Consider the following 21,446-nt stretch of genomic DNA (forward strand, 5'->3'; position numbering starts at 1 on the left):
AAGGCATATCTCAATGAGAGCCACAAAAGCATAAGGCAGTGCCATATTCCTTTCTTTAAAGTAAGGGGCAAAGTAATGTTATTCTTCTGGATGATTGAAAAGGAATATTTATGTCAATAACATGTAGAACTTTCTATTCCTATGATCAGAGAACAAGATAAAATTGATTGAATTTGAGTTGAAAATGCATTCTTAAATGTAACTTAAGAACACCTTGTTTAATAAACAATTAGTAAATATTTATAAAGACCTTGATTTACCTAATTTCAAAAATTTCAATTTTTTCTTTGAAGAAAAAGAATGTAAAGCTTAAGCTTGGACATTTGTGCATCTGCTGCTACTATGGCATAGCAGAACAAATATAAAAATGTTTTTATTTCAGGTAAATACAGACTTCATAAATTCCATAATGTTTGAGAATTCAAAGGTTCTATTTTTCATTCTTAATAATTTCAACTTTTACTCTGTAGGTGGGTTCCACAAACATAAGCCATATGTTAACACCGAGAGGCAAAGTTTATGCTGAGCTAACAGTCTCTCAACTGTATCCTGGAGAATTTATGCTTGTAACTGGCTCAGGGTCAGAACTTCATGATCTGAGGTAAGTTTATTTTTGATACAGTAAGTACATACAGTCACATTATTATGGAAACCTTTTTACTACATGCCAAATTTTATATTATTACCCAACAAAACTTTTCCTAGGGTCAAGAGAATTCTACTTATTTATTGATTTTGGTTTCTTAGAAACTTAGCTGAGTTGAATCCTGAAGTATAAGCAGTTGCCTATTGGATTATTGTTGGTGTAAAAAGATGGAGAATTTACTGATAGTTATGTAATATACTTTAATGGAGGTAGTTCTTGTTGTTGAACCTGTTTTTGTTTGGCATTGTATGATGGAACACAGCACATTTGTTCCTTTCTAGTGTTTTCTCTTACGTAAGTAAGAAAATTGGCTTTAAGCATGTATGACCCCACAGGCACTGACCTGGCCAATACAGATAGGTTGTGCAGTCTTCCTGATACTTTGATAATATATTCTGCTTTGGGCTCGGGTCACAAAGCAGAACAGCAGAAAGAAACGAGGTAGAAGCAGCTGCAAGATGACTTCATCAAAATGGTTTTCATAGATGAGCATTGGAAGTTACATGTCTAGTGCTGTAAGTGGCTGTGCACGCATACTAAGAATTTTTCTTACTTGAAATTGGTGGCAAATCAATTATTCAAAATGAATCAGGTCTTAAAAGACAGAAACTTGCTGCCCCAACACACAACAAATGATGTGCCGTTTCATAACAGTGCTATGGGAATCAGTAGGACCACTGGCACACTCAGGGAACAAATGGCAGAACCAGGCCTAATGCATTTACTTCTGCAGAATTTCAGCAGTTCTGTATGGTACTTCTTTGTGCCTTAGATCTTGTAACGCTGCTTAACCAAGTAGTAATTTAAAGGATTTTTAAATACACTCCTTCCATTTATTTTGTGAGCTTCCTGAAAGAAAGACAACAACTAGCTGATCTTTTTGATTAAATCAAACCTCAGAACTGAACTTCCTGCCAATAGTTTAAATGCTGTGTGCAGGACAGAACAAAGCCTCGTTGCACATTTCTGTTAGCTGAGGAACTTGTGCTGTTATTTCTTATGTTCATTGGATTATTGCTCTTTTCGTATGTTGGCCTTTTTATTAACACATTATGGATCCAAAGGCAAATCTACATTCAGTTCTGTGAGTTCCTTCTCTTATCTTGGAAATGCTATTCCACCTATTTAAGTTCTCTCCTTTCCTTGTTGTATCCCACATACTTGTGTTCCTATCTCAATATGTCACTAGAAAACACTGCTTAACATCAGTGACTGGTTTGACTATTTGTAGCACATACTTACATTTGTTTTGGGAAGGTGTGGGACTCGGAGCTGCTGGGAAGACTAACATTAACAAAAAAATATTCCTTTTTAATCTTTATTTAAGTCAGTTATTTTTTGTTAAAATGTTAACATCATCATTGTGTCCTACATGCAGATGGATAGAAGAGAAAGTAACGAGAAGTGGATACAAAGTTGAAATAGAAAACATGACAGATGAGATGGGAGTACTTGGTGTAGCAGGTCCATATGCCCGAGAGATCCTCCAAAAGCTGACGAGGGAGGATCTGAGTGATGCTTCATTTAAGTTTCTCCAGTCTAGGCAGTTGAAACTTTCTGATATTGCTGTTACTGCCATTAGGATATCGTACACAGGTAAGAGTAGAGAAAACTGTCTACAAAGGAAGGAGGCAAGAAATAAAATAAGTCTAACCAAAATGATGTTGAAGAATAATTTTCACCATGTATTAAGAAGCAATAGGTTAATTGTATGTTTTATATAAATGTGTGAGGAAATGCAGTACATTTTAAAGCATGATCTGGTCAGGGTCTGTGCTGATTTTTCTAAGACCTTTTTCTCTGGAATACCCTATAGTGTAAATATTTATTTTACAGAACAAAAGGCCAGTTCTGATAACCTCTGTGGTATTTGCTGCAAAAACCAACGTCAAGAATTGTTTTTGGATTACCATATATTAGTGTTTGTCAAGTGCCTCGAAAATGTCACACTGTAATGCTGAGTATTTGTTTTTCTCAGTTACGTTTTATTTTATTTATTTTTATGTCTATCTCCACTGCAGTGGGCTGAATTCAGACCATTCTGAACCAGCTGTACTCCTTCTCTGCCTGTTGTACAATACCATATAATAATTTTCTGCTTGTTTACACTGTTAAATTTGCTGTTCACTTGCCAGGCCTTTTTATAATGCCCTCAAGTTTCATCTGTCATTATGACTTTGGTAAATGATCTTTTCTTATCAGTTACTCAGATTTCCTGGGTTTTTTTTCTGCCCCCAGATTTCAGTTAACAGTTTAAATAGTAGAATAATAGTACCACTGGTTAAGATCTAGGGCATAAATCACCTGGTGGTTCTTGAGGGGAGTAACACCAAAATTGATCCTAGAATGAGAATTAACACAGTGTTGATCCCCATATTTTACCAAGAATAGGACTGTATTCATTACAATTGTTTCATCATTGAACAAATGAAATAATTAATCTGATGTGTTTAACAGGTGAATTGGGCTGGGAGCTCTATCACAGAAAAGAAGATTCTCTAGCTCTTTACAGTGCAATTATGGAAGCTGGCCAAAAAGAGGGAATTGACAACTTTGGAACATATGCTCTGAATACTTTAAGGCTGGAGAAGGGTTTCCGAGCCTGGGGCGCAGAGGTCAGGAAATAGAATTTCTTTATTATTGTCTCTATTTTCTTTATTTCATTATGAATATGCAACTCTTAGTCAGCACTAGATCAGATAGTATTGGTGCAAGTTTCTCAATTTAGCATGAAAATAAGGTTTGCGTTGAACAGGAAAAGCTACTATAGTTCTGAACAGTGTGTTTTCTAAATAATAAAAAAACCTACCCCAGTATATTCCATTGCACTGCTGGCAAAGAGACACTTATTTTGATTCACTGATATTTTTCCTTTTGTGTGTAACAGAATTATGAGGGTTTTGCTGAGCTGTAGTATTTTGAAATCAAAGGTTTGGCTGATTGAATCTGAAAATGTTTTATTACTGTAATAGCTATGTCATGATGGGCCAGTTATTCTTGCTTCATAATGTATTTGGAACTTTTTCATTTTCCATTAGATTGTTTCTGCCAAATTTGCTCACTCCCAATATAGGGCTACATGGGCGGTGGGGTCTGAAGAATATGGGGAAAATCTATGTAATTTCTGCTTACCAGACATTTTTCCTAATTCCTTTGGAAAGAACTCAGGAAGGTGAAATGGTGGGGGTTTTGGTGTCCTTTTTGTTTGCCCAGTGATAACTATTTTCATTCTTGCTTCAAATGCTGCCCAACAAATCATTCACCCTAAACCTAATGGGAAGGTGGTAAATAGAACTGGCTTTGTGTTTTATTTTCCTCTCCAGCTAAGGCATTCTACTGTGTTGCAATTAACGTGCACAGCTCAGTTATTCAATCTTCTGCAGGTTTCTTTCTGCGGTGATGAGAAGTCTTGTTTCTTATTGAAATGTGTGTTTACTCTGCTTGTGAAACTTAGATGAATTATTTATACATGTATACTTTATACTAGGTGTAATAGTAGATAATGCTGCTGAAATCACATGTAGGAAGAAGCATGCAGTGTATTCAAATGGAAGTTGCACATATGCAATGTGGAAGACATTGACCCAGGAGTAAACAGAAGGCTGTGTGGAATAACTAAATGAATACACCTGACCCCCAGCCCAAAAGCTATGATAGTCCCTCATGTACAAAGGGCAATTAAATTTTATTTTTTTAACAGATGAACTGTGACACTAATCCCTTGGAAGCTGGACTGGAATACTTTGTAAAGCTAAACAAGGTACGTCTTACTATTTCCAAAGTGTTCAATTACACCCAAGGATAATCCTTTAACTGTTTGAGAAGTGTTATTATCTGTAAAAAAAAACTGATTTAGAAAATGAACCAAAAAACTTTTTTTTTTCTTTTTTTTTTTTTTTACTGTAGAGAGGAGTAATTACTTCATAAAAGTACTGATTTGTTTAATGTTTTTCCATGTTTGTTGCTAACAAAATTATACAATAGGTCAGGAAGTTGCAAATACTCAGTGTTGCCTACATGAAAAATAGCTCTTTGTGACTTACCTTTATAGAGAAATTTGAGTCATGTGCTTTAGTAAACATACAGTATCTATATACAGGCTAAACAGCCCTTTTCATACTGTGGAAACATTTTACCTGTTTATTCTTCTTAAAGGAGTTGTCTAACTCCTTGGCTAACAGTCTGGTACAGCAATTACTGAAAAAAAAAAATAGACTTTTCAGAGGAACTGCTGTCTGGCAATTTGGGTGTGAGTCATTTATAAGACAAATTAATATCTTGATTAAAAATAGTAACAATTATGTTGTTCGTAGAGTTTCTGCTCGTAACTTGTTCCTGCATGATTTTAAGTTCAGAGAATGGGAGTAGTTGAATTTAAATACATAGTTAAAATGAAAATACATTATCCCATCTCCTTTTATTAGAATCCCCATTTTCTTATACTCATATTTTAGCAAATTAAATGCTGTTATAGTCTAATAGATACAAACATTGCTTGTAACGCTCTTTTGTGATCTGAATGAAACATAAATCAGTGTCCTTACTCTGTGAAACTGGGGACTTTTCCATTAAAACAGTGGAATTTGCATGCAGCTCTGATGTAATCTGTTGCTACCAGTTAGCCCATCAACAAAGAAAGCAGTTGCTTGCACAGTCGTGAAATTTCTAATGTAAAAAATAAGATCCTATACATTTCAAGTTAGGTGCTTTAAATCGGGATATTTCTGACTCAGTTTTTTGCCTCAGTTTCTCATCTGCGAAACAGAGAAAGTGTCAACATTTTTAAGTAAGGGAAGTCAAGAAGAAAGATTATTTTATGAAACTTTTAATCTTTACAGTAATGTAATATTGATATATGGACCAATTCTCTTCTTAGTCATGTTCCCTTTATTCCTGAAAGGGTAAGAAATCAAATAATTAATGATCCCTGGTATTTTTTTTTGCCCTGTTATATACAGGCACTGTGGAACTGAGAAAAGGAATAAACATTTTAAGTTACAGCTCCAAAAAACAATAAATCTTGAACTTTGCATAGGCAAACATGAAGGTGGGTTAAACCTAAAAAGGTGCTTTTATCTTTATGAGACAATTTCAGCTACAGGGATGAACCCAGGAAGGTGCTTTTCCTCTCCAACTGTTGAACCTGTCTGTAGTGGTTTAAGTTCTTCAACCTGTGTGGGACTGATAAAACATTCATCTTTGTCCTAATCTAATATCAGTGTATGGTCTAGTATGAAATCCAAGCACTAAACTTGTTCTTGCCTGCCTATGGAGCTCATTAACTGGAAGGCAATGTTCTCCCAGGGATGTCAATGGAAGTTCCTACATCTAGTGAAGTTCCAGCTGTCTCCATTGGGTGTTGCAATTTTGCCTTAATCAGAAAAAATTACACATGCAAGGTAAACACAGAATCTTACAGGAGTATATCATATTTACTTAGCAGGGTATTTCACATCTTGAGGAGAATATTAGCAGGATTATGGGAGAATGAAATGAAAACTGTTACTGCTACCAGCTTTTCTTTCCATTCTTTCTTTTTGCTTCACACTGTGAGCAGGAAAGCAGCTGTAAGCAGGGAAGCTGTTGCTTGCCAAGACGCCCATGCAGAACATGTGAAGGCACTAATGTGCAGGAAACACTTGATTCTTTATTGCTTGACACAGCCCCCTGCATGCTTTAAATGCAGGGTGAGAACAGCTCTCTGGAGCAGACACTCACACTGTAGATGAATGGGCGTGGAGTGAATCTCCAGCATGGATGCAGGATGTCAGCCTAAAACATTTGCCAGTTCTGCTGAACTAGTGTGAAAAAGGAAATAATCGATGTTTATTTATTGACACAAATGAGGGCAGTTGTGGCTGTATGTTGACACTGCAGAGGTACCTGAGCTAACTTGGATACTGGAAATGGTCTAAGCACTGTAGCATGAAGTGCAATGTGAGATTATTTACTCTGCTTCTTGGCAGCTTGGGGCTGAGAGTTCCAATTCCATTCCTCTGGTTTTGGAGTCTGTTTGGCATGGCATAGACCTCAGCATCCCATAGAGCCTACTGTGATGGAAAACAAGCAAAACACTGTTATTATCTGCTCCTACTGTTAAGGAAACTTTCCGCAAGAAGACCAAATGGGATACAAACTAAAAGCAACAGATACTTAAATCATCTTGTTCTGCAGGGAGACTGACACGGCTTGTTCCTTTAAGCATGCACCTCCAACTGGGGAAGGTGCTGATTTCTGTGTAAATTAAAATCAATTAAGTGTTCTGTTAAATACTAGAGTGCTTCTTACCAAGTAACAAGCAGCTGAAATAGGTCACAAAGTGTAAAAAGACTTCAGCATAGGTGGATTTCAAGTGGTATGTCATGGAAAAGGTAAGCAGTGTCTAAATAGATTTAAATGAATGAACAACTAAATGACAGTGAAGGTAGTACAATTAAAAAGTATTTTAATTTCCATGAGTGCATTCAAATACCTGGGGAATAAATATGAAGAGATGTAATTTCCCAACAAAATCCTGATATTGCTCTGTGTTTATGAAGTTTAGTGTATGCATGATCTTCAGGTACACATGGACTAGTATTTTTTTTGTTATGAGTAACAGGAGAAACTCTTAAAATCCTAAGTTGACCTTTTTTTTTTTTCTTCCCCATGCTTTATTAAGTTAGAGTATGAAAATAAGTAAACATATTTTCTCAGGATTTCTGTGGTAATTTCCATTTTATCAGTAAGGCTGAAGAGATGGTATTGTTCTAGGTGGTTTCCAGACTCTGCTTGATACTCCTTTTTTTTTTTTTCCCTGTGATGTTGGTATTAGTTGCCTCCTTGCACAAATGAGCAGGATGGGCTGCAATTAAACCAAAGTGGAGGGACAGTAATAGAATTAATTTCTAATTTAGAGTATATGTTGTCTTCATAATTTCACAAGAAATTCTGTCTGGTTTAGGGATGGGGTATCTTTTAATACCCATTGTCTTTCTTTTGTTTGTTCAATTGATCTTACATTTAGTAGGGTAGATAAGTTGTTAGATAACCTCTTGCAGTAATACTTTCATCTCATGAATAAGCACTCTGGTTATTGACTCTGCTAAATATTCAGTAGAGTTCTAATGGTCTTTGTGGCAGGAAATTCACAGAATATCTTTAAAGAAGAAAAACTTGCTCAGGTTCAAGCAGTCCAAATATACCGTATATCACCTCTGAAGGCTTTATCTTTTTCAAAACCCTAGTGTAGGTAAATTTAGTACCTTTTTCAAATATTATCACAGAAAAAGATGAGCAATAATAGGATATTTACTCCAGACCTTTTGTCTGTGGCAGAATCAACTATGTCTTTATTTTCCTTGTAATATTTATTAAAATTTCTGTTCTGAAATTACGAAGATCTCTGAGTACTGAAGATCTCACAGTCTCCCCAGATAGTCCATTCTAATGACACACTATACTAGAAAATCTTTTCTTGCTACACGTTAAACTGATCATGGATTATTATGTACATTGTTGACATACAAAAAAACCCACCACACGAACACAAACAAAAAAACCCCACAAAAAAACAACAAAACCCAAAGCAAAAAAAACCCACAAAAACAAAAACCCCGCAACCCTTATATCAGAAGCAGCTTGTGTCTTCAGAACATGCTAGCATGTGCCTTTTTGGTGGTCTGAACCAGTTTATTATTTATCTTTTTTTTAGCTAATTCAGTATTCTTAAAGCAGCCTAATTTTCTCCTAAGCGTAACCAACTGGAAGTCCCAATAACACTCGATGTTAGAGTGAAGCAACTCCTTGCCAGTTCGGTAAGCTCACAGGAAAGAACTCTTTCAGAACAGCTTTCCATGTGAACCCAGCAGCACCAGGAGACAGGAAGGCTACAACTACAGTCCTCCCCAGGAAGCTGCAGGTCTGTGCCTCGTGTTGCGATATCCAAGACTGCCATCTTCTGGGCACTTTCTCTGCAGCAAACAGCTCTCTGCAATTTGGGAAGAAAATGCGGTAGATGATGGTCTACGGTACTCGCCCAGGCCGAGATGTGAGTGCTTAGCTGAGATTTAGCGTTTCTTTCCGCTAGGAGGAAATACCATTATGAGAGACAGCGTTTCTTTTTTTGCAGCCCTGTTTATTTACTGAGGCAGTTTCTTGGTTCTCCATTCAGAGCTTCTCTCCAGATTATACAATACCCAGAATCTCTCTCCTTTCACTTTTTCTTAGGTCTGCTCTACCAACATGTTCTTCCTTCTTTGTTTTCTGCTCTTTTCCCTATCTGCTTCTTGCTATTTATCTCCTACCTCCACCAACCCTAAAAAAAAACAACAACCCAGAAGCTAGCATTGGAACAGGCTGCCCAGGGAAGTACTGAAGTTTCCATTCCTGGAGGTATTTAAAAGACTTGTAGACATTTCACTTAGGAACATGTTTTAGTGGTGTAATTGGCAGTGTTAGGTTAACAGTTGCAGTAAATGATCTTTAAGGGTCTTTTCCAGCCTGAATGATCTGTGGTTGTAATGGCAGAGAGCATGCCCTCTGAAAGGAATCACTGCACTAGTAGAATTATTCAGTCCCACTGTGGGCCTGCAGGTCACTGACACTGCTGACAACAAGGTGAAGATGGTGGGGAAAGTGTCAGAACAGAAGATATACATGCTGGCTCTGGGTCTCTGCAGCATACATAGTAACTTATATCATCATCTGTGTAAAATGTTACTGATCTGGTGAGTCTATGTTTGATTATGTGGTTTGTAGTGCTGATAAGCAGTGCTGTGAAATCGAAGCTTTACACCCTCTGGAGAATCATGATGAGTAGGTGCAACCACTGCAGTGGAAAGCAACCACTTGTAACCATTTGCTTTGTTTTCCACTTCTCAAGGGTTTATTTTTTTGTTTTGGTTTTCCTTTGCTTAAGCAATCACTGACTGTAAAATGGAAGCTATGTTTGCAGCACCATAGCAAATGACTCATTTTGATCTTCTCACTTCTAAAATCCAGTAGAAGGCAAACAGGACAGACATGGTGGGTGTAATGCCTGGCACTTGCCATCCAAATCTGCTAGGAGCAGTGCTCCAACTTGATGCTGGTCAGGTCAACTCACAAGAGTTTCTGTTAATTCACCCTTATTGCCATTTTCTGCCCTTCCTTCAGTTTCCCCAGCTTGCATCCCTCCTGCTCTGAGAGCAATGACTACAGTAGCTATCACTGAGCCCACTCCACAGTCTGATATAAAGTTATAGTTTGTGCCATCTTTACTCCATGCAAGAAAAGAGGATGAGGGAGAAGAAAGAGCACAGACTTTACTGAAGACAGGATAAGAAACCTGGGGGAAAGTAGAGTGTATGAAAAAGGATGGAATGATGGAAAGGTAGTCGGAATATGAGAGGGGGAGAGGTACATTTTCCTCTCTCTCTCTTTCAGTGCATGTTTATTATGCTTATCACATAGGCATAATATTATTCAGTGTACTTTTCCACTTAAATCCTGTCCCCATCCAAATTAAAATTTAAGTGTGGAAAATCTAGGAGTCAAACCATATTCCGTGATTATGTCCTTTTATGTCCAGAGGGTCATAAAATAGAGGATTTGTTCCATATATTTAAATAGAGTGGGAAAGATAAGAAAGAAGCTGCTATGATTTTATCATCTGTATAAAATTCACACCTCGTTCACTCCCAGTGAGTTTGTTGGGCCATGTAAAGTAATAAGCACCCACTGAGCTAGGAATTTAGAACCAAAATAATTCAATAATTCACCAGCTGTTTTTATCATATCAGTTTCTTAGGGCTGTCTGTTTGCATGCAAGAAGGGCTTAGGCAGATTGAATGAAGAGTGCAGTGATGCAAGTGCCCTACATACTGACTGGCCACATCTCCCTTAGGAAACTGTTTTGTGTGGTGTAAACTGTAACTTTGTTTTGCTGCAGAAAAAGAAACTTGTCAAATACTTGCTACCTTCATAGGAAAATTATCTTCAGTTATTGCCTTGGTGATGTGAGTTATAATTTACAGTGTTACCATTCAAGACCATCCAACTAAGAATAATTAATTTCAAAATATTTCATTGAGGCTGTCTCCAGTGTGTTGTAACATAATGGTTACAGTAGTTTGCAGCAGGTGTTGGTGCTGCCTTACTCAGTTGGGTGACTTTGTGTACATAATTTGGCTGTAAGCCCTCAGTCAGAAGCAGCATACCAAATAAATGGCAACATTTCATTACTAAGAGATTTGCATATATTTGTTGACAGTTCTTGTTAAATCTTAGATACCTAGACTTGATTCTACTAAATGGCATAATAAATTTAAAAAATTGCAAGTTTTATAGATAATTTCTGTTTCTTTGCTTCCCTGAAGCCACAGAGTAGTTTCACAGATTATTTGAATTAGGCTCTGTATGCCACTGAAAGCCAAGCACCCTTGAAACAAAGTGAGTTTTCATGAATTTTATTTAGTGTCACAACCTAAACCAGAAGCAATGCCCAAACTACTTTTCTTCTAGAATCAGAAAGCAGTTGTTGCCAAAAATAGCCAGGCTGAGTCTGAATGAGTAGTTTCCGAAATGCTGTTTTGATTGGAATGAATGATGTCATGCACACACGTTCACGGATCAAAAATGAACAGTGGTGGAAATGTGCTTAGTGTACAATTGACATAGACACCCAAGCACTGAAAAATGACAAGACTGATCTGGCCAGATTCATAGGGCTGGAATTCCAGGAGAAGTTGCTTTAAAATGTTTTAAAATTGTGTATATGCTTATATTTTCTGAAGTTATACATTGTATATACACATATTTTCATATATACATTTCTATTCATGATCATATAGTGTTTATATATGTATGTGTGTGTTCATATATGTCCATTTACATGTATCTACACACATTTTTGCAGATTTTCTCTGTGTGTATATATGTATTTACATATTATATATCTTACAGAGTTTGAATTCTAGGTTATCTCTTGGTTATTTTTCCAGGCCATGATTCTAAAAAGACAAGAATATTCTTAACCTTCAAGGAACATAAAATAACAAAGAACAAACCCATTAAAAAAAATCCACAAATTCATCTCCAGTTAGTGATTTATTCCAGGACACCAAAAGCCTTGCCCAGTTAAAATTTATTGGGTAAGAATTTAATTTTATATCTGTAACACACAGGCAAAGAATGATCCAGAGATACATAGATTCTAAAGCCTTCTAGCTGCTTGCTCTAATGGTTTCCATATCTAAAAGGTAATTAAGAAGTGGAAGTCAAAATTAATTTTGCTGTCAACCTCAAGGTTCCAGTAATTAGTATATTAACAAGAGTTAACTGTCATCTATACAGTTAATCTAGAAGTGACCCATAAGAGCAGCACACGTCTGTTACCAGGTCATACTCAAGGCTCTGACTGTGATTGCTGCATTAACATTTACAGGAACTGTTTCTCCATTTCCAAATGAGGAATTCATAGAGGCATAAATTAATCAGAAATCTTGAATTAAAAAACAACAACAACAACAAAACAAACCAACACAAAACCAAAACAAAACATAGCTACTCCAAACATGAAAATAAGTATTTCACAAGACTTTAATCTCTCTCTGGGTATTTGCACTTACAAGTGTCTGAATTCTACAAAAAGCCATGCTCTCAGTACAGCAGTAGCTGCACTAGTGCTGTGTGGTGCAGCATTCCTAATGATTCCTGATGATTACAATTTGTTCCTCTAGAAAACTTGGTGGTGACTCAGACAAGGAAAGGGCACAGGAGAAAAATGCTGTCAGAAGCTGGTTCTGAGCATCCTGTGTGTTGCCACTCATGTATTACTAAGAGACCAAAAATAGGAATTGGCAGACTTTCGTACTGCTGTGTTAGATGCCTTAGTGCATTTGTAACATCCACAGTGGGTTGGCAAATATGACACAGGACAGGAATAATACCTAACCTTTTCCAGAGCAGCAGCTGAAAGGCAGAAGGCCCCAGGGATATATGTCATTGTATTTTAATATTTGTATTCAGTTTCACATTCACATTCCTCAAGACTAAATACTGGATGCTTTATTAGCATGGATAGGAAGAAGCTTATTCAATGTGTACCTGTAGGATATGTACTTCTTGGAATTCCTGTGTGACATTCAAAGCATTTTAGTTTGTATGTCTTGCTGTGGTATACAATCTTATTTTTTCATCAGTGGGCAAGGGAAGAGCTACAAATGTCATCTACCTGAGCTTCTGTAAGGCCTTTGGCATGGTCCCCCACAACACCATTCTCTCTACATTGGAGAGTTACGGTTTTGATGGCTGGACTGTTTTGGTGAATAAGGAATTGGCTGGATGGTCACATCCAGAGAGTAGTAGTCAATGGTTCAATGTCACGATGGAGATCAGTGACAAGTGATCTCCACCTCCTCAGGGGTCCATACTGGGACAAGTACTGATTAATATCTTCATCCGCAATATAGACAGTGGCACCCCCAGCAAATCTGCAGATGACACCAAGCTGAGTGGTGTAGTTGACATGCATGAGGGTTGAGATGTCATCCAAAGGGACCTGGACAAGCTTGAGAAATTGGCCCATGTGAACCTCAGGAGGTTCAACAAGGCCAAGTGCAAGGTCCTGAACATGAGCCAGGGCAACCTTTAGTATCAATACAGGCTGAGGGATGAGGGGATTGAGAGCAGCCCTGTGGAGAAGGACTTGGTGGTACTGGTGGATGAAAAACTGGACATAAGCTGGCAATGTGCACTCACAGCCCAGAAAGCCAGCTCTATCTGACCTTCATCAAAAGAAGGAAGGTGATTCTCTCTAATCACCTGTCATGAGACCCCACCTGAAGTATTGTGTCCAGCTCAGGAGTCCTCAGCATAGGAAAGACACGGATCTGTTGAAGTGGGTCCAGATAAGGGCCACAAAATTGATTGGAGAAATGGAACACCTCTGCTTCGAGGAAATGCTGAGTTCAGCCTGGAGAAAAGAAGGCACCTGGAAGACCTTATTGTGGCCTTTCAGTACTTAAAGGGGGCTTATAGCAAAGATGGAAGCAAACTTTTAGTGGAGCCTGTTACAACAGGACAAGGGGTAATGGTTTTAAACTAAAAGAGGGTAGATTCAGAGTAGATGTAAGGAAGAAATTGTTTATGATGAGGATGATGAAACACTGGAACTGGCTGCCCAGAGAGGTGGCAGATCCCCTATTCCTGGAAACATTCAAGATCAGGTTGAACAGGGCTCTGAGCAACCTGATCTAGTTGAAGATGTCCCTGCTCCCTGCAGGGGAGCTGGACTAGATGAACTATAAAGGTTCTTCCCAACTAAAACAATTCTATTCTTCTGCTTTTGTTTAGTATAAATGTAATTCTATGAAAAATGAGAGGGAACTACTAGTAGCTGATTATTTTCTGGTCTGGTATCTTTATCTTTTCCAGCAGCATATTGAAAGTTATCTTCCAAAAGGAATCCTCAGATTCTTCTTTTTCTGATCTGGGCTGTATTTCATGCAGTTTCTTCCCAAAGGTGGCTATCTATGATCCTTATGTGCAATATCTACCTTAACCTTAGTGGGTCCACCTTCATTTTCAGGTTAATTGGTCTGTAACTGGTTCATAAGCTGTTTTGTGCAACTGCTTACAGAGTCTAATCTTTCAATGTTCAAAAACTGTTCATCGCTTTAGTAATTCCTTTTGAGCCTACACACAGACATAGGTGAACCTGAAAACGAACTACAGAAATAAAAACTCATTAACTACTGCATAAAAATCTATTCCAAGTACAATATGTGTTGCTTGTTATTCTGACAGTGCAATACTTTTCTACAGAAATTAAAAAACATTACCAGAAATAGTATTTTGATGTCTTCAACAGTATTTCCGTTTTTTCTCTTAAACAGTCTTAAAATTAATAAACTACCTGCTTCAGAACTACTAGAGCTGTCACAATGTCCTAAGATTAGTGCCTTAAAATAGCTTTCACTGCTACTTATCTTCCCAGCAGAGGCTGGAATGCTCGAGGACCTTTTAACTGCTGTTAACATTTCTTGCCCATGGGGACAGTCTGGTGTGGATCTGGCGAATTAGTTGAATACAAACCTTTTTTTCTGCCTGATCTATACCTTTAAAGGAAAAATGAATAGGCAGAACTTGTAAGCCAGTGTTCCTGATACTTACTGCACAGTTATTAGCAATAACAATGTCTGGCCTGATTACTATTTTATCCTCTGTCTGAACTCTCAACATCCTTGAAAGCAGATTTCTTTTGGTTTTTCACACATTCTGCCCATGACCACAAAGTTTATAACTCTTTCTATGCCTTCTTTTTCAATTTATTCTCTACCCAGCCAACTAAATATGGAAGTTATCTGAGTTACATTTAAGAGTTAGGAGATAACAGTGTGTGACAAGTCAGGTTCACAGCTACTGCTGGGCAAAATAAGCTTGTATTTGTGAACCTGGCTGTGGAATCAGGCTATCTCAGTGGATTCAGCTAAACATTATCACATAAAGCAAACACTATCTTATATAACCTTTAGGGTTCAGAGACTTACTGATGGCTTCCCCCACACTTGTCACATGTCTATGCAGTCTACTTCTATAAATATGAGAATCTGCTTCTAGATTTTTAGGAAAGCTGAAAAAGGGAACTCCAAATTGTAGCAATACTCACAGAATCACAGTCTTGAACCAAGATGCTGCATTATCCCATAAAAGGGTGGATATGGAGAAAAAACATACGTAGTGTAAAATAGGAATATGAAGATAACTTCCAGCTCTGCAGCTTGGCACAGACACCAAAGTAACAAGTGACTATCGTGTTTGCTAGTGCCATTTAAAAGGATGCATGTCCACATAGGGAGTCCAGGGATTTATGATTTGGGTTGATATTCCATTTTTTAAATAGAAATTGAAATTAAACACCATCTTTTGGCCCACAACTGGGCAGACTGTCTTATGCCACACACACCTTACTACATACGTATTTCTACTACACTTGGAATTATGGATATTAAAGGACTGAGATTTAGAAAAACAAATATTCTAAACAAAGTTATTATTATAATGTACCAATATAAAAACAACAAAATACAGTATCTGTCAAAGATTTAATTTAATCTATACTTCATACAGAATAGTTAAGTGATAAAAAACCCAAAAGAATACATATTTAAACGTTTTTCTCTATATAAATTTTCACAGAACACAAGTAACCATATATTATCACTATATTCTATTTTTTTCAGCCAGCAGACTTCACAGGAAAGCAAGCACTGAAGCAGATTAAAGAAAATGGGCTCAAGCGACGACTGGTGTATCTCACTGTGGAAACTGATAACGTCGATCCCGAGGGAAATGAAAGTGTGTGGCACAATGGCAAGGTAAGGTGAATGCATTACTTTTGTTTTATTGGCACAGAACAATTTGCAGCTCTGATTACAAGTTTCTACACTTCAAGTAGGATGCAAAGTTTAACAAAATATCTATTCAAGTCACAGAAACTAGAGCTGGAACAGACTAAAGTATTAAGCAGGTCAAGGGAGGATATTCTGCCCCTCTGCTCTCATAAGACACCACCTGAAGTGCCATGTTAGGGGCCTCTAACACAAAAGGGTCATAGACGTGTTGGAACAAGTCCGGAGAAGGGTTGCAAAAATTATGAGAGGGCTGGAGCACCTCTGCTATGAAGACAGGCTGAGAGAGTTGGGGCTGTTCAGTCTGGAGTGGAGAAGGCTCTGGGGAGGCTTTATAGCACCTTCCAGTACCTGAAGGGGCTACAGAAAAGCTGTAGCTGTTTACATGGGCATTTAAAGACAGGACAAGGGCAAATGGCTTTAAACTAGAGCAGGGTATATTTAGATTGGATATTAGGAAGAAGCTTTTTACAATGAGGGTGGTGAAGCACAGGAACAGGTTGCACAGAGAGGTGGTGGAGGCCCCATCTGGAGATATTCAAGGTCAGGCTTGACAAAGCTCTGAGGAACCTGACCTAGTTAAAAAGACCCCTGTGCACTGCAGGGGCAGCTGGACTAGCTGACCTTTAAAGGCTCCTTCCAACCCCACACATTCTGTGGTTCTGTGATTCTATGATCAAGTTGGCCATTCTCTTCTCCTGCAAGTTCACTGTTGTCATAACAACACTTCAGCTATTAACTTCAAATAAACAAAACAACAGCAAAGTGTAGAGCCCACACTTCAGCACAGATTACAGGTTGAAATGCTCACAAGCAGTTGAATTATCATAGAATCATAGAATCCTAGGGGTTGGAAGGGCCCTTGAAAGATCATCTAGTCCAACCCCCCCTGCCAGAGCAGGGTCACCTAGAGTACATCACATAGGAACACATCCAGGTGGGTTTTAAATGTCTCCAGTGAAGGAGACTCCACAACCTCCCTGGGCAGCCTGTTCCAGTGCTCTGTCACTCTTACAGTAAAAAAAAAATTTCAGATATTCACCTTGAACCTCCTATGCTCCAATTTGCCCCCATTACCCCTTGTCCTATCACTGGTCATCACTGAGAAAAGCCTAACTCCATCCCCCTGACACTCCCCCCTTACATATTTGTAAACATTGATGAGGTCACCCCTCAGTCTCCTTTTCTCCAAGCTAAAGAGACCCAGCTCCCTCAGCCTCTCCTCATAAGGGAGATGTTCCACTCCCTTAATCATCTTTGTAGCTCTGCGCTGGACTCCTTCAAGCAGTTAATTATGGTATATAACAAATGCGTGCATGCATATAGTGTTTGTTCCAGTGAAAACTTGACACACTAGGAATAGATTTCTTTTTCAAGGAGCAAAAATTTCCCAGTTTAAAGTCATGTCATCCACAGTAGAGAATATCATGAACTGCATGACACAGTTGAAATTTGCTTGATGTTTGGGGTGTATATATCAAAACTAACATGTGAGAGATGTATATATACATATATGGCTTGTTTGCTGGGAATTTTTTTAAGAAAACCTCACTCCATCTTGAAAATAAAGATAAATATGGTTTTTTTTCAGGTTATTGGCAACACCACATCTGGATGTTTCAGTTACAGTGCTCAGCGGAGTCTGGCTTTTGCGTATGTTCCTACAGAACTCAGCAAAGTCGGACAGAAATTGCAAGTTGAACTTTTAGGAAAAAATTATCCAGCAACCATTATACAAGAGCCACTGGTACTCACCGAACCAACAAGAATGCGCCTTCAGAGAAGGGGTGAAAGTCCCAAAATATAAACACAGATGAGGATATAGCAAAATGTGCAGCAGTAAATAGTTCCATTAATATGGATGAAATTAAGAGAAGCAAACTACTCATGTTTCCTAATTACTAAACACAAGATTGTCATTGCTGTGCATCAGTAAGGAGTTCAATTGTTACCCTCTTGCTTCCTTGTATGGGCTACTCACATTAGAGATCTGAGCACAGTTCGTGAACCAGAACGTGTCCTCTGTAGCACTCAAGAGCAGAAAGTGGCAGGGAATTAGATTCTTGATTCAGCTTGCTCTCACATTGGCTGTCAGATCTGAATTAATAGAGGAGGAAGTTGCTCTTGATATTGGCCAATAGCAATTTTTTCCTACTCCTTGACACTCAGTTCCTTTTTTGCCTGTCCTCGGGGCAAAGCACCTTACCCTGGCTCATTACAACATGACTGCAAACTTATTGAAATAATGTCACTAGTTCTTGTGAAGAAATGCTTCCTAAGGAACTGAAATACATGCCAGCAATCATTAGAAATAATAAAGTTAATACTAAAGGCAAACTGAACTGTTAGCATTTTTTCCCAATGTGTCACCTTGGCAGGAAATTCTCAGAGAAGGTTTGCTTGCAGTTCTACCTTGAGTGAAAGAAGCACTCAGAAATTATTCTCTGTTATGCTTTCATAAGTGATTTAGTTCTAATTTGCCAAACCAATCAGAGATGTTACTTTTTCTGAAAGTGACATTATTTGTAATAAGGTAGTTGTCTATGTTTCCTTGAGAAGTTAAGAAATCTAAACACAATGCAATGTTCTTTTATTTAGGAAGATAGTTTTGAGTCTCAGTTTGTAGCGGATGCTACAAGAAGCTACCTGTTTCATTTTGCAGTGTAGCATTTCAGAGGCCCAAGCACAGATTTTCTTCTGGGCTTCTCATTGACAGCTGTTGTCACAGGAGCCTCACAAAGACAGTTAAGCCAGTTAATGTTCATTTAGTTTTGAGAATTAGAGAAGCAGACAAAACCTGTAGCATGCTGCTTCCGGGACAAGGCAATCAATGCAAAATAGTTTCCTCCAGCCAATTTGTAAGACTAAAACAACTCCCTGTTCATCACTGACCATTAAAAAGAGAAAAGGAGTATCTGAGATTTTGTCCCACTTATTACCCCTTAAGGGCTGTGCTTTCTATTTAACGATGCATTCAGGAGCAGAGAAATTCCTGGAGGAGTTTTAAACACGCACAACTGAGTATTAGAAGCACTGTAGCTATAACAGTATGTCTGACAAGGTTTCCTAGCTCTTGTAGCTTATTTTTCACTGCTCTGGTACTCAAGCCAGCTTATCAAGTATTTTTTAAGGTAGCTCAACAGGGCAGCATTTTGCACATCATGGATAAATGGAGCTGTAAGGGGATTAAGCTTTAGAAATCATGCTCATGGTGAGTTTCACACAATTAAGTCTTCATACTTATAAAATTATAAACCTGAAGAAACAGGGTGGGGGGAGAGGAGGGTGTTCAGCAGCTTTTGTGGTTTCTTGTCACTGCTTATTTTCATGTATGTTGTGAGATGGTCTTGCATAAACTTGTGGTGTCAGGATACAGGAAGAGGAAGCGAATAGGAGCAAGAATGCTTAAGTAGTACAGCCATTTTTTTAAGAGGGTTTCTAAGCAATCAAACAGAAATTCCAGGGCTGAAAGACTGGCAGGTACATCTTTTGAGTGTTTAGCAACGCTGTTACCTAATAAAGGAGACAGCTTTGCAATGAGATGAAGAAATGGCTGTTGGTCATCCAGGAAATTGTCTGAAAAATTCAAATTTCTGTGTGTGGAGAGACTACTACCGTTTGAATTTTTGTTCCAAGTTCCTGCCCGCTGTGGCAAGATGTAACCATGTTCATACTTTGTGTGGCGTGATAAATGGACACAATACTAATACCATAATCTTGTGTGGTACTCTAATGACTTCATTAATCACTGACCTCAAAACAGTATCCAAATTATTCAACCCCAAAGTCAGAAAAGGTACACTGAAATATTCAGGGGGACTGAACACAGACCATTTCCAGGATTTACTATTTTGATTGAAGAGAATACTCTCTGTTATAAACACTATTTTGTGATTCCAAATCCCTCAAATAACATAACACCCCCACCCCACACCCCCAGCAAAACAGAAAGAAGATATGAAAGGCAACAACATTCAGACTGTGACTGTGCAGAGTCTGCTATGTGTGTTTTAGTTGGTAGAACTGAATGTTTTGTCTGGCAGCTCAGGTACCCAGGTAATCCAATTCTGGTGGAAAAGGATTACCAGCAAATAACTCTTGACAGTCCTGTATGAAGGAATATGAGAGGAATATGAGTTCAGCTGCACTTGAACACTTTGATGCCTTTGGAAGCCTGTGAGGTGAATAGCTATGATCAGTTTTATTCCAAAATTTTCATCCAGCATTTCTGATTTCACTAGCACTGTGTGGATTTTCAGAGTAATTATTCAGAATGAGCAAGAATGGTTTCCTTGAGAATGGGAATGTTTGAGTGGAACTTTACATATGATAAGGACATGGAAGCAGTTAGTAAAATACACAGTTCAGTGAGATGGCTGTGATTGGTGATGGGATCTCAACTGAAAACAAGATAAATCAGAAATTTCCAGCCGCTTGAACAGTATGAATCACATCTGAACAAAGAAAATAGTCACATACCAGCTTGTCAGGAATCCTGGAATTTACTTTGGGAAAGATTGACTTCAGGATAGTATTATTGCTTCTTGTTCCAATACCAGCTGTGGACACACACATTCTTATTGTAGAAAAAAATGTAGCATCACTCATCATCACTGTTCTCAAATCAGCAGGGAATTCTTTGGGATTTGTATTTTAAAAATCTGGTAAATTCATAGATTTATCCACTAGACATTATTCATAAGGGCAGGAACTTTCTTTCTGCAGAGATTTGTCAATCAAAAAGAAAGTACACAGAAGTCTGACATGTTCAGTGTTTGTCTTTCTTCCTGAGAAATATGATTTTTAATGTGGATCATTCTGTCACCTGTTAACAAATGGCTATGTACATATGGAAAAGCCTGTGTGTACCTATCCAACTAAATGTGAAGCATATAGTTATCTGATCTTTAACTGGACACTGAAATTTATGTATGTATGCCATGGGTGAAAAAAATCTGTGAGACTTGACAGCTATTTCTTTCCTTTCACAGTCTTAGATATTTCAACTAAGGCAGTGGTCACTTACCATATTGCTTCAGAAGGTTACAAGGTTGGAAGAAACATCCCTTTTAGCATAGCTGTTATTTCTGCTCCTGGTTGCTTCACTTCCTTCCCACCCAGCAGCAGCCACCACCACCCCCCTGCAGCCGGGCCTGGGTCAGAACCTCTCATCTGTATGAACAAAAAGCAGTGCCACTAATGATTTTGCAGAAGGGTTGAGCAGGGGGCTAGGGGCAGAGAACAGCCCCTGGTCTCCCCAGCAGCTCCGCGGCTGCTGCAGGGGGTGGCAGTTTGACTTCCCGGGCCGCAGCACAGGCTGGCAGGCAGGGGGGCACATCTGGCCGCAGCTGCCCCACCTCGCTCAGAGGGGCACAGAGCAGGCGCTGCTGCCGGTATTAAATACGGATGACCTGCCGGGGTGGTAAGTG

General features: G+C 38.4%; 1 protein-coding gene across 1 annotated transcript in view; it reads left to right on the forward strand.

Annotated features, from left to right (window-relative positions):
• Positions 1-17,930, forward strand: part of DMGDH (dimethylglycine dehydrogenase) — a 42,311-nt gene extending 24,381 nt beyond the window's left edge. Inside the window, exons 11-16 of the mRNA XM_010005424.1 lie at positions 471-601; positions 2,025-2,242; positions 3,104-3,261; positions 4,347-4,406; positions 15,850-15,984; positions 17,609-17,930. Coding sequence (XP_010003726.1) covers positions 471-601; positions 2,025-2,242; positions 3,104-3,261; positions 4,347-4,406; positions 15,850-15,984; positions 17,609-17,824 — 918 coding nt within the window. The 3' untranslated portion in view covers positions 17,825-17,930. The remainder of the gene's footprint in view (positions 1-470; positions 602-2,024; positions 2,243-3,103; positions 3,262-4,346; positions 4,407-15,849; positions 15,985-17,608) is intronic.
• Positions 17,931-21,446: the final 3,516 nt, after the last annotated feature.

This window comes from Chaetura pelagica, unplaced genomic scaffold (assembly GCF_000747805.2).
Source record: "Chaetura pelagica isolate M959 unplaced genomic scaffold, ChaPel_1.0 scaffold37, whole genome shotgun sequence".
Classification (NCBI taxonomy): Eukaryota; Metazoa; Chordata; class Aves; order Apodiformes; family Apodidae; genus Chaetura; species Chaetura pelagica.